Source organism: Hippichthys cyanospilos, chromosome 8, assembly GCF_059441005.1.
Source record: "Hippichthys cyanospilos isolate Australia breed blue-spotted pipefish chromosome 8, RoL_Hcya_1.0, whole genome shotgun sequence".
In the NCBI taxonomy this organism is placed as follows: domain Eukaryota; kingdom Metazoa; phylum Chordata; class Actinopteri; order Syngnathiformes; family Syngnathidae; genus Hippichthys; species Hippichthys cyanospilos.
Window position 1 is genome coordinate 653,419 of NC_142376.1, and position 13,157 is coordinate 666,575.

Genomic DNA, 13,157 nt, shown 5'->3' on the forward strand with positions numbered 1-13,157 from the left:
TTGTATTTTATTTTTTTAATTCGACACCCTTCAGGGAAGGTTGATCTGTCAGTCACATATTCATCTCATTATTATAGTTGAATTTAAAAAAAATAATATCGCCTCAAGTCCTAGGGATTAGCTGCAAAAACAATAAAATGCTCTACTGTTAGCAGAAACTTCAACCATTCCAAAATTGCTCCTCAAACGAGGTCAACGGTGAACAAAAACTGACTTTGAAATGATTGCGAGCCGCTCAGGTTTATTCTGAAATGTGAGCCGAGAGTTTAAAGGCACTTTCTGGGCACCGTGTTAAAATAGCCTAGTTACGATCTGTCAGCGTCTTACTAAACGTGAGCACAAGGGCCGAGTAATGAGTCACTGTTAGCGCGTAGCTATTACTTTCAATCTTAAAGGACACCACAGATCTTAATGAAAGTGCTTGGGTGCCACCCTGGGAGAGTCTAGCGCCTGTCAAATGCGAAATGACTCATTGTGACCGGGGTATTCTTGTAAAATCACAGTTAACGAGTCACAGTCGCGGGTTTCCGACCGACTTTCTTCGGAAATGCGCAAAATGGCCCTGCGGCGCACTCGGATTGGACTTTTACACTGAATCGCTTCCATCCGTCCATCATCTATAGCCGCGTATCCTCGCAAGGGTCGCAGGCTTGCTGGTGCCTACCCCAGCTGGCTTCGGGCACCGGGCGGGGGACACCCTAATCTTGTTGCCAGCCAATTGCGGGGCGCACAGATGAAGGATTATCCACGCAGCCCAGCACACCAAGGACAATTTGGAGCAGGGGTGCCCAAGCCCTGGTGCCCAAGCCCGGTCCTTGAGGCCCTATCCGGCAAGTCTAGAAAACAACCATGGTCACTTGACTCAGGGTTACACGGAAAACACGTTGATCAGGGTGCCCAAGTCCGGTCCTCGAGAGCCCCCGATCCGCCTAGAACTTAGGTGTCGGACCCTCGTCCTCAAGGGCCTGTATTTTGCACGCATTTCTTTGCCCGACACACCTGAATCAACCGATTAGCAAGCTCTGCAGGAACATGAGAAGGATCCTTTGAATCAGGGGTGTTTCAAAAACATGCAGATAGCAGCCCTCGAGGACTGGCCATCGAGAACCCACCACGCGGGCTCCGGGAGAACACGCAAACTCCACACAGGAAGGCCGGAGCCTGCTGGATTGGAACTCGGGTGCCTCACCTGTGAGGCAGACGTGCTAACCGTTGCTCCACGGACGCGTACCTGAATGATACCTCCGAGTCTAATTAGAGTTCATCCAGGTATACTGTCAGAAGTGAAATGAGTCTGCGTTATCAAGGGTATTTTTTAACGGCGTCACGTTTGCAGGTTTCAAAGAGCTTCCCGTGCGAAACGCTAAAAGGCGCCCCTACTCCCTTCCTCCCCTGTCCCTCCCTCTCAATTATCTCAATCCATCGCCACGCTCCATTGTTTATTATTTTAATTCACCTTGCGTTTGGGTGGCGGCTTTTTTTCCCCGTTTTCTGACGGAGGCGGGCACATTTCCAAGCTCCGACCAGCAGGTGCAGCCCGGCTCCCTCGCTCGCTCGCTCGCTCGACCATTCCCCGCATCCTCCCTCCCTCCCTCCCTCCCAGCCTCGGTCCTCCCGCCCGCTTCTCACTCGTCCTCGGCCTCTCCGAGCGGCAGCTGCGTGCGCGCTCGCCAGCATCTCGGCTGTCGGACCTGCTTTTGGATGCGGCCGCCGGCCCTCGGCGGGGTGGTGACCAGAGACAGAGGGCGGACGCGTACAGGAATCTCCGGATTGGATTTCTCTCCGTTCGCTTTGGAATTTGTCGCGTGCCGGAATGTTCCCGGCGGATCGCTCGTCATCCGGGAGGGAAATGCGATCCAAAGCCGGCTGCGCAAAGGAAGCGGGATCATGCGTTGCTCTAGCGGATTAATCCGCCCTGTGATAGCTCTGCGTGACAACACCCCCCCACCCCACCCCACCCCGACCCCCCTCCATCCCGCTGGCCCTCTCTTCCTCCTCCTCCTCTTCCTCCTCCCACCGCCGCTTCTGCACTCTGAATTGTTTCTTTTGTGCGTCGGGACAAACGCCGGAATCGATTGCCACAAGGGTCGCAACCCAAAAAAATAGAATAGCTTCAGAAGGAAGATTTCTGGGACAGTCCAAGTCACGAGGGAGACAGAATTGTGGTGCGGCGGGACCCTGACGGGGCAAAAGCTGCTGGATCATCCTACATCTGGGAATTTCCTATTTTCCTCCACGCACGCACGCACGCACGCACACACACACACAGGCACACACACTAGGACATGGCGAGGCGTACGCGTGCATGCTAAGTAGGAATTGGGTTTGGAATATTTTGTGCTGCAGCGCCGCGCTCCCATGCACGGATACGGAACCTTCCCACCCTGCCGTCTTCTCCCGCGTCGTCGTCGTCTTCTCCGCTTTCTTCCCATCCTCTCCAAGTTGAGAGTCGGTCGGGACTCCCAGGCGGACTAATTGTCCTATCGTGTGCGCAAACCAACTCCGCATGCATGTTCCTCTTGTCCCGTTGGCCTTCTTCGTGCGTGGATTATCAGCGTATTTTGTCATCCCCGCCGTACGGTACAAAATGTTTGCGGCACGTGCCGAGCGCAGGATTAACCCCCAATGAGCCATAAAGAAGGGCCGGGAAGGATGAGCGAGTGTTCCAGGGCCACCGGGACGGGCTCGGTGATCCTGGAGGAACCGGAGCCGTCCGGGACTCCGGGCTCCTCCGGGGCCCGCGGCGAGGGCCCGGCGCGAGACCGAGGCCCTTTGGGGTGCGCCCTGTGGCCTCGCCAGCAGACCTGGCTCTGCGCGGTTCCCCTCCTCATCGGCTTCATCGGTTTGGGTTTGAGCCTGATGCTCCTCAAGTGGATTGTGGTCGGGACCGTGCGGGATTACGTACCGACGGACCTCGTGGACGCCAACCGGATCGGACAGGACCCCATCTTCCTCTCCAAGCCTAGCGGGATACCCAAAGGGCCCGAGACTACTACTACCACGACCGCCGCCGCCGTCCCTACTACCGCTCCTGCGGCCGACCGCACGCACAAAACAGTAACGGTCGGAAGAGGTAGAACTCGATCCACCGACAGCACCACGGCTAACCCGGGGGCAGGCGGCGCCTCGGGTAGTCTGGCTACCCCGCGGAATCACGGAAATCGGAACGGCCGCGTTCCGGTGGGTTTTACCTTGCCCCCTCGGACGACCCTGAGAACGTCCAGTTCCACTCCGTCGAATCCTACCGTGCTGCACGACTCCACGCAGATGTGGACTTCGGAACATACCACCGCGGGGGGCACCACCACCACCGCCGCCGCCCACAGACATGGACACCACAAAACACGTAAGTCAAGCTAGTTACGCAACAACTCCCCACACGCTGGTTCTTACCAAGCTCCCTGTGGGGCGTCTTGGCCTAGTCTAGTTCATGAATCAAGATCCCGCTGATTTTGCACTTCTTGCCAGCCTCATCTGTGGGCGCCAGTATCATTTGTTAGGGCTCCTTCGGCTTCCAATGAAACGGCTTAGAACGGAACTGCAGAGCCCTCGAACGATAACTCGGGAATTGTTTTGGAAAGTCACTACCTATAGCTTCGTCCATCTTAATGAAGAGTCCTGGGTGCCAACCGTCCGGATCTCGATGCCGTGTCATGCCGCAACCTTCCGAAATAAAATTCGACACATCATTTGTGATGATGTGCAGCAGGCCGCTCATCTTGAAAAATTGCTTGTGATTTGCTTGAATTTTAACAGGCGCCTTCCTGGGCCTGTCCACTACCTTGGCAATAATTGAGCTGTATCAGAGGGGCTGCATTTTGCATCAGTGTGAATGTACTATTCAATGCCTGCGACAAAGTATTGCAATTTTGAAAAGTCTTTGGGACGGAAAAAAATGGTGAAAAGCGACACTACATGGGAATGACACCTCCAAATTGCCTTGCTGGGTTTGGCTGGTGCCTGACAAAAGTGAAATAAGTGAGCGATACAAGAGGCTTACGTTTGAAGTTGACAGCCGACGACATTTACAGGTTTCAAAACGCTGACTATGATTTGCACGAAGGCTCCCGACTGCCGTCTTAGGACCGTCTGACACGGGTTGAATGCTTTTATGATATGGTATCCCAACGCTGCACGCTTCGAGTTTAGTCCAAGCGGTGACCGTTCTAAGGCGAGGATCGGCATCATTGATCTCGTGACGCCGAGGCCGTTGTTTCCATTCACGGAGTTGACTCTCTTCCGGCTTGGGGTTGATCTGATGGATGACCAGATTACACTTTTGGGTCTTTTCGCTTAGAAGGCGCGGTATCCCCAAAGGCGGGGACTCGGCCGGCCGCCGTCGATAGCATCGATGAACGCCGCGAGGCCGCCTCGACTGGCGCGAGCGCTTCCGAGTCTGTATGGATGTTACGCGCGCTTGTACCGGAGCGTGACGATGTCAGGAGCGCCGAGCAAGTTGGATTTGAACTCAGGTGCCTGAACAGTGAGGCGGATGTGCTAACCGCCACGCTAACAAACCTCCTAAACGGTAACTTACAACATCGAATTTTTGTTTTATTCGAGGTAGATGGATGTCAGCCACGCGGTTGGCTGTTAGCATTCAGAGCCTGTTGCAGCTAACAGCAGCTGAGGTTGTTACGGCATTATTTTCAATAAGAGAAGTGGGCAGACTGAACCCACGTGCGAGTCCATCTTTGTTCACATACAGGAATATCACTAAAATAAAGAGTTTATGACGTCTCCAGCTAATCTAATTAAGGGGGTGCAGTTAAAGAACACGGAAAGGTATTCTATTTGACTGGCGTTTTAATTGTGGTCTTTTAGCATATTCACACAATCATAAACTTGGTGAAACACGGATGCTGCTCAACTTTTGTATGTTTATGGTCAGTTGAACTCGAACCGCGTCACTTCGAGCGCATTTAACATGACACTGGCACTGCGTTCACTGCCCGCTCACAATGTGGGAAATTTAAAACACACCTAACCCGCAACAAATATATAATTTACAGATATGAACGCAAGAAAATATGTTTTACAAAAGTTGGGATTAATTCTATAGTTTTGACCCCTACTTTTGTATGTTTCCCGTACTGTTGGAGCCTGTGAGTGAAATTCCGTCGCCTTGTACTTGTGCTGTCGTAAAGCCGATAAGAAACCCTCAAGCCTTAAGTGAACAAACCTTTCTAAAATTAGGCCCAACGTCTCATACGACGGTGCCACACAATCCCTAAAAGAAAGCTCGCTGTTTTGGATGCCATTTATTGCATTGATTCATTTTGTTGCTGGCGTCCGTGTTGCTGATCGTCTCTTAAATAAACGAACTTTTCCGCTCGTTAACGCTGAGGCCGGCCGAAGATGGAGAGTAGCACCAACTCGGCGGCGTGAGCGACGTGGGCTTGGCCGCGTGTGTGCGAGTGTATCGGGGGGGGCGACAGGAAGCCGCTCGGCTTCGGTTACCTTTTTGTCCTCTGAGTGCCCGGGCGAATAAGCGTGCCCCCCGTCTCTGCTCTGCCGTAAATGGGTATGACTCGATTGGCGTGGATCGTTTCAACTTTCGATCCCAGCGTCAATGCAAATTTAGAAAATTTGCGAGTAAAAGCATATTTTTCTTTTTGGTAAGGTCGGGCAACCTAAATATTTAATAAACAACAAACAGGAAGGAAGAAAAGTAGGTTGTTTTTTTTCGCGAGGAGAGCAGACAGGAACCCGACCTTCCCTGTCTGGTTAAAGATCCTTTCCGCTCCTCCTTTATTCATTTGGGTCGGCCCCGGGTACAAAAGCCATCGCTGCCCTAAAGGGGCAGCTGCATTCATCCACGCAAATCGACCTATATACCTATTGTATAAGACAAATACGGGATAACCTAAATAAGATGATACCAACACGTTTTTTTTCCGGAAGTTGCGCGATATGACGTGAATGGAGCATATGACTCTTCTATACTTTGCCAGGTGGAGTCCCACTACAACGTGATACCCCTAAAACGCCGACAGGCAACTGGTGAAACAGCGAGCAGATATCTATGATAGAGGAAAGATCAAGTGGAGGCGCCGCACAAGTATTTTATTTTTTACCAGGGATTTGCAATGCTGTTACTAAAACGTTGTGATTTCCACTGCGTTACCGTAAAACTCTTCCAAGATTGTTATCGTACGACGTTGTGAAATCTTGAAATCATGAAAATGAGATTTTGCTTTTGCCAAACCTGGCAGGAAAGCGTGTTGAGCACATCAAACTGAGAACCAAAAAATAAGTGGGTGGGGGGGGCGGAGACGAAGGAGCGTCTCGTAGCGTTTTAGTTAATGACTAGAGATTTTTGCGCCCGCGTCGCCTCCTCCTCTTTGTCCTGTTTCTTCTCCGTCTCAAATCTTGTTATGTACACTCGCTATCGATCGGCATCGCTGCAGCGATCGATGACGCGCCGACGCCACAAACAATTCCTGCTCGGTGATAAATGTCTCCCGCTTTCAAGGCTGCTTGTTGAGGACGCCTCCCCGGCGCCGGGTAACGCCGGCCGGGCGGTCCCCTCGCCGGGGAAAGGAAAAACACGCGCTACAAAACAGGATCCATAATCCGGCCACACACGCTGACCTTTATTGGATCATTACAAGTTGACGCCGCTTCCCGATTGGACACACAGCGGACATTATTAAGTCTCTCCGTGCACCGGTAGACCGGGTGAAGAGTTGTTTCTCACCGTGGCCTTCATTTGCATACCCCCGTGGCGCACCGCCTCCAATCCGCTCGATAAAACGGTCCAATTTAAACCCAAAGTCTTTTTTTTTTTTTGTCCTGTCTTTGAGACGAGGACGATGTCAGGCCCAAGTGCGTCACAGTCAGTACGGAGCAAGAACGCGACCTACTCTTTGCGCGTTCGCCCATTTGAATGAGTACCACTCGCCGGACGCCACCTAACTTAGCGGTTTTGACAGATTCGGACACTTTGACTAACCGCCACTTTCAAAACGGTGAGATATTGCCATTACGGTTACGGGCCCATGCCTACTCCATTGGTCATTTGCGTATCCAGGAATTTGGGGTATCGGTACTACTCGTCTCGCCAATGCTCTTGAACATCCCTAAAATTTGATACATTTGTCGATTCCTTGTATTTGTCATTCCCCACGAAGCTTCTTCTTTTTTTTCCCGTAGGTACGTGAAGTATTTTTCAGCGCATATAATATCCCTTGATAAGGCTTCCGAGGTGCGCGTTACAAGTTGTTCCTAATTACCAATTAGCTGACAGTGGCAGGCCGCGCACCGGCCTCTAATTGGAAAAAGTGTGGAACAAAAAGTGTAATTTAAAAGTGCTGTCGCGCGTTGTAACGGCGCGCCCGCGTTTCTTCTTTTGTGGGGCCGATAATGAAAAATTCCCGAGATTCCGCCGCCGAAGACTTTCCGCCCACCGCCAGATAATTAGAAAGACGGGAACAAATGCTATCATTTTTATTAGCGGGAGGAGAAATGGGAGCCATTCATCAACATCCTTTCATTTATTAATTAATCATTAGAAAAAAAAAAGAGTGGCACTTTCGGTGAGCGCGCGTGAAAAGCATTAGGGCGGCTTGATAGATATCCTTGGGAAAATGTCACGCCTCGTCGTCGCGGCGACGCAGAAAAGTTGGCTTTTTAAAAGGCTGCCGATTCGCCGGCCGGCCGGCTGGCTCCTCGTCCGCTGGCGCTACCACCCACACGCCGCTTTGATTCGCCAAGGCCATCATTTTCACATTAATGCCCATTAAAGGGGGGATGTATGCGGCGCTGCTCAATGGCGGCATTGGCTTGCCTTCCCGCTCTCATTAAGTGCCCCGTGAGCGCCCATCTGCGGCTCGCCCCGTCACCGCCGACGGACGGACCCACGCGCATGCGCGCGGACTTCCAGATGGACTCGCGCTGGGACGAACGCCCGCCCGCACGCGCGGACAGATGGACTAATGGAAGCGCGGGCGTGCACGGACAGACGGACGTGTAGACGGACAGTCGCCCGCATGGATGGATGGAGGCACGCACGGATAGCGAGCGCGGGCCCACGGACGGACGGACCGCTCGCGCGCACGGACAGACGTACGGACACGCGTCCGGATGGACTCTCGCGAGCGCTCACGGACACGTTGACAGACGAAGTAACGCATGCACGGACGGGCGGGAGCTCGGACGCAGACATGGACACGCGCCTGCCCGGACCGGTCGCCGGCAGGGACGCTTACGTTGACCGGCCGCACGCACAGACAGACGCACCTGGACAGACAGACGGCCAGGTGGACTCGCACAAGGACTTGCAGACACGTGCGCAGACGGACGGACAGATAGGGATGGACAGACGTGGATGGACGGACACACGCACGCACGGACGGATTGGAAGCACAGAATCAGGGACGTCGGCGCGTATGGACGCAGGCGCAGACTGAGGGACGGACTGGACGCTTGCGCGGACACGCGCCCGGGTGTCCAGACGGACGCGCGGATGGACAGATGCACGGACGAACCAACGGACAGGACGGACGCAATCTAAAGCTTTGATCGGGCGTCCTCATTGTCGGCGCGCGCGACGGTCCGTCTCCGGTGCCGGAATTGACTGCAAGTAAAGGCGATGTGATTTGAAGCGGAGGCGGAGTCTTGAGTCCGTCGTTCCGGCTTGCTTTCCCTCCCGCACCTCAGTTGGATTCAGACAATCGGACTTGATTCAGATGAAGGATGTGGACGAGGCCTTTCAACCCAACGCTATTGAAAAAAAGCTTTCCTTTGTTGCGGAATGGCTCGACGGCCCACGGAGCAGCAAAAATAGAAGCGGTGTCGAAATCTGAGCGATAAGAGCGCGGAAAGAATAAGGCTAATGATGAGAGTGTTAAAACGCAATAAAAGAAAGGAAACAAAGGAGATGAATAAAAAACATTTTATGAAAGTATTTAACTCTTTTAGTGCCGTGCACAAGGATTTTCCTCATGTAAAGTCCTTTTTTTTGTTTTTAATGAATGGATAGATGACAGCGTTCCCCTTATTCAAGCAATCAAGCACTGTTGTAATGTAGTTTTAGATAACATACTGTTATTTCCCCATCAAAAGCACATTTTCAGTTTTTGTTCATGCTTTATACATGCTGTTTGGCAGCCTAAATCTTGTACGGTGTTCATTTCGTCTTCATTGGGTGGCTTAGCCGGACTCCCGTCACGCAGTTTTTGCAATGCATTGCGGGTCTTGTAGTTGACCATTTAAAGTGAGTTTTTTGTTTTCTTTTGTTTGTTTGTTTTCTGGAGGTGGCATTGCGCGGCGCTGTGGACCAGAACCAGGCAGTGATTCGAACCGCCTGGCACGTTCCAGGTCAAAGCTTGTAAGTGTTTGTTGTTTGAAGTGCACATACGCGCGTTTAAATCCTGCTGCTTTATTCATCAACCTCATGCATAAAAGATGATTTTTGCATGCGCGGCATTGGAAGCCAGCGGACGACTTTGTTATTGGCGTCCCCGCACACGTGTTGTGGTCTCGCTCTGCACAGCCGGCGCCTCGGCATGCGCACCACAACCCCAATTCAATTTTAATGCGGGAAAAGGCTCAGTAGGACATGATAATAGCCAAAATGGCATGTTGCCTTTTTTTTTTTTTTGCTCTTCTTTCAGCAGGCTGTTCCTATGGATTAAGGTGGCCGTCAAAAAGACGCATGCGTGTTTAACAATGCGTATGAGTACGACTGTCGTCCACGCGACCGTAACCTCGCGAGACGCCACTCCACGTCTTTGCATCAATCTCTCCTTTGCGTCCGTGGATCTGATCCTTAGGATTTGAGTTGAATATAAAAATGAAGATGTCACGCCATGCTACTCATGGTACTTATTTTTTCTGTTTTATTATTCACACTTAAAGTTAACAGCATGTCTGTGGTTCTACAGTTACACTGCAAGTGAAACACAAGGAGTTTAACCCTAAGCCATAATACTGTACACCGTCATGTTTAATACAGGGGATAAAAATGCAATTAACTATAATGTCCACCGGATGGCACTATCATGCTTTACGTTACTCACAAACGTCAATTTTTGGTTCTCATTTATAACTGCCTGCTCTACAACTTTAGGAGACAGTTTCATGAACATTTATCTAAATTTCATCTGTCACATACACCACAAGTGAAACAAAGTATTGCTGAGGTTGAATTTACAGAAAGAAAAATAACATTAATTCGGGAATTAAAAAACTTTCTTGATATATTGTATTTCACACGGGTTAAGAGCAGTTACCCGTACTGTTATCCACTTGAAAGTGTTATTGAAGATCTCTAACCAATGCTTTATTAGTCAATGAACGCGGTACGTCCGCCAAGCTCACGCATGGGACCGGGCCGTATTTCACTTTGATTCAGGGCCCCGGAAACTCTGTCGGGGCGGGGGAGGAGCGCAGAAATTAAATATTAACCGGGAGGAAAAGAAACATGGTCAATATCCAGAGAAGAGGCTGAATTATTCAAGGCGGTCCTCTGACAAATTCTCCCACAATGCCGTGTAAGCGCAGAGAGCGCCAGACGCCGGCGTCGTTGGCGTGAAGACGCCGCGCCTGCCGGATCGCCATCTGCCCGTTTTAAGCCCTCAACTGAAAGGACAAAAGCTAGAGACCGGACGCTAACTTCACAGCGTCATCTCAACGTTGTATTGAAGTGGTTCAATGCCGTTGGCGTGTTTTCTGCTTGTCTCCATCGTACCTAACTGACTGACTAACGCAGTCACAAGCTAAGCTACCATTAGCATGTTTCATTCATGCCGTGCATACTAACTTACAACTAAATGCAGCACCAATCCAAGCATGTCTCATCCCTGCAACGCATACTCACTCGGTCGGTCGGTCGGTCGGTCGGTCGCTGCAGCCAAGGCCCCTTTAGCGTGGCTCATCCCTGCCACGCATACTAACTAACTAACTAAGCGCAAGAAGCTAAGCCTCCGTTAGCACGCGCGCTCCGTGCCAGGCGTAAGATTTCTGTTGTGGACGTAGCGCAGGAGCGCAGGGAGCTCAGGCGGTTGCTTTCGCCAACCCAGCGCGCAATGGAGGTCACTCGGACCCCGAGCTTTGGCCGGGTCGATTCACCGTTCCCTCGGTTAGGCCGCGGTAAACAAAGTCATGAGCCCAAGACGCAGATGCTGACACCGTCTTCCTTTGGAAGGAGCCAACGTCCCTTTCGTTTGCGCCATAGTCACGCAGCCTTAATATTTCCCGGTTGAGTGACGTTTTTGTGTGGATTGTGTTCACTGAAACCAACTTAAAAACGACTGATTGAGGGAGCTTTAAGGGCTTGTGCAACTCGCATGCTTTAGGGTTAGGGTTAGTAGGGTTAGGGTTAGATGCTCAGATGAACGCTAGCATCTTCTACTTCGTGTCACTGAAGCGATCAGCAAGCGAGCATCGGCTTCCGCTTGGAAATCGCGCTGCTCGTTTGGCCGTTGCTTGTAAAAAAAGTAAGATTGCTTTGTCTATTGATTATGGACAGCGGACTAATGGCTTGCTCCCTATTCATTTTTTCTATGCCTCACAAAATCATCTCGCGGGCCGGGTTAAACCTCCTCGCGAGTGGGATTCGGCCCGCGGGCCGCAGGTTTGGCATCAAAATGGGACAAAAATGGCGTTTGTCACTGCATTTCACAAAGTGTCATTGATGTTAGCGTTCATAAATACCGTCGCCTCAAATTTGTAAATTGTTTCTGCTCATTCCTGCGAGTCAGATTAAAATCGATCCCTGTCGAAAAACATAAATGAGAGTCAAAAGTCTGATTGGAGTTGGCAGAGGAATTTTTAAGATCATTTGAAAGAAATAAATGTTTGCCGCGAGCTAAGGTGGTCACAGCTCATTAAAAAAAAGGAAAAAAAAGTGTTTGCGGGAGAATTGATCATGGAGAAGCGAGCCCGGGGCGTCGTTAATGAACCGAGGCGTCGGCCGGGCCCGCCGGCCCCCCCCCTCCAGTCGCGGTGCGGGCGCGGCGCCTCCGCCGTCCACGAATCCCAGCGGGAGCGTTTTTGTCCGCCGTGTGAGCTGGCTCGCTTGTGATGGCGGCGGCGGCGGCACGCTCTGCTCCGCGCTATTTTTAGCTTCAAAGATGGTTGCCAGCTTCTCTGTGGGAGGCGGCTCCTTTTTCCCACTCGCCGGCGACGCTAGTACAGCAACAAAGACGCTTTATTTTGGAAAAGTCACCATAAAGCGGCCGCTTGTTAGTTTTGCCTGTCAGGAAGGCCAAATATTTAGAAATCTATTTTCAAACTAGATGAATGCAATTCCGGAAGAAACTGCGTGAAGGCGTAGGAATGAATGAATTGGAATGAGATCGACCGATGTGGAATGATGTCGAACGTCGGAAATCAGCCCTAAGGCAGAATGAATGGAGCTAAATGTCGTGAATGTGAAATCGGAACGCTTTCCGTGTTACATGTCAAACCTCCCAATGTACGTCAATGGTACTTTTTGGAATTTTAGGAACGTATGTATTGGAATGAGATCGACTGATGTGGAATGATGTAGAACGTCGGAAATGAGCCCTAAGGCAGAATGAATGGAGCTAAATGTCTTGAATGTGAAATCGGAACGCTTTCCGTGTTAAATGTCAAACCTCCCAATGTAGGTCAATGGCACTTTTTGGGGTGGGTTACGGGCAATTGTGGGAAACTTTGGAACTACCAAGAATACGAGCTCCCCTCGCATGAATATTTGGAACGTGTTGAAATCGGAATGGCACGAATGGGATTAATTGGAATTGAGTTGAAACGCGTCAAAGAAGTGAGCGGAATTATGAAAATAAAGTGAAGGAATAACGTGTGGGGGCTGAATGTAGAGCCATCTTATGGATTGGAATGAGAGCGAAGGATGTGGAATGTTGGCAATTTTCCCTAGGGTGAAATAAAGCTAGAAGTTGTGAGTGTGAAAATGGGAAGACTTTCAATGGGAAATGTCACATTTCCCAATGTAAGCGAATGGTACTTTTTGGGTGGAAAATGAGGAACTGTGGGAAAATGTTGGAATGTGTGAATGATTAGAATGTTAGGAATGATCCCTAAAGTGAAATGAATGAGATAAATATTGTGAATGTGAGACGGGAAGATTTTAGACGTGAAAAGTCAAATCTCCCAATGTAAGTAAATGGAACGTTTTAGGGTGGAAAATTGTGGGACATTCGGAATACCAA

At 50.7% G+C, this 13,157-nt stretch overlaps 1 protein-coding gene across 2 annotated transcripts in view; it reads left to right on the forward strand.

Moving 5' to 3' along the window:
* The first annotated feature begins 1,623 nt into the window (after positions 1-1,623).
* nrg3a (neuregulin 3a) overlaps positions 1,624-13,157 on the forward strand; it is a 114,212-nt gene continuing 102,678 nt past the window's right edge. For both annotated transcript variants that reach the window (XM_088421771.1, XM_088421772.1), the window contains exon 1: positions 1,624-3,346. In XM_088421771.1, the coding sequence (XP_088277897.1) occupies positions 2,626-3,346 (721 nt within the window). In that variant the 5' untranslated portion in view covers positions 1,624-2,625. The remainder of the gene's footprint in view (positions 3,347-13,157) is intronic.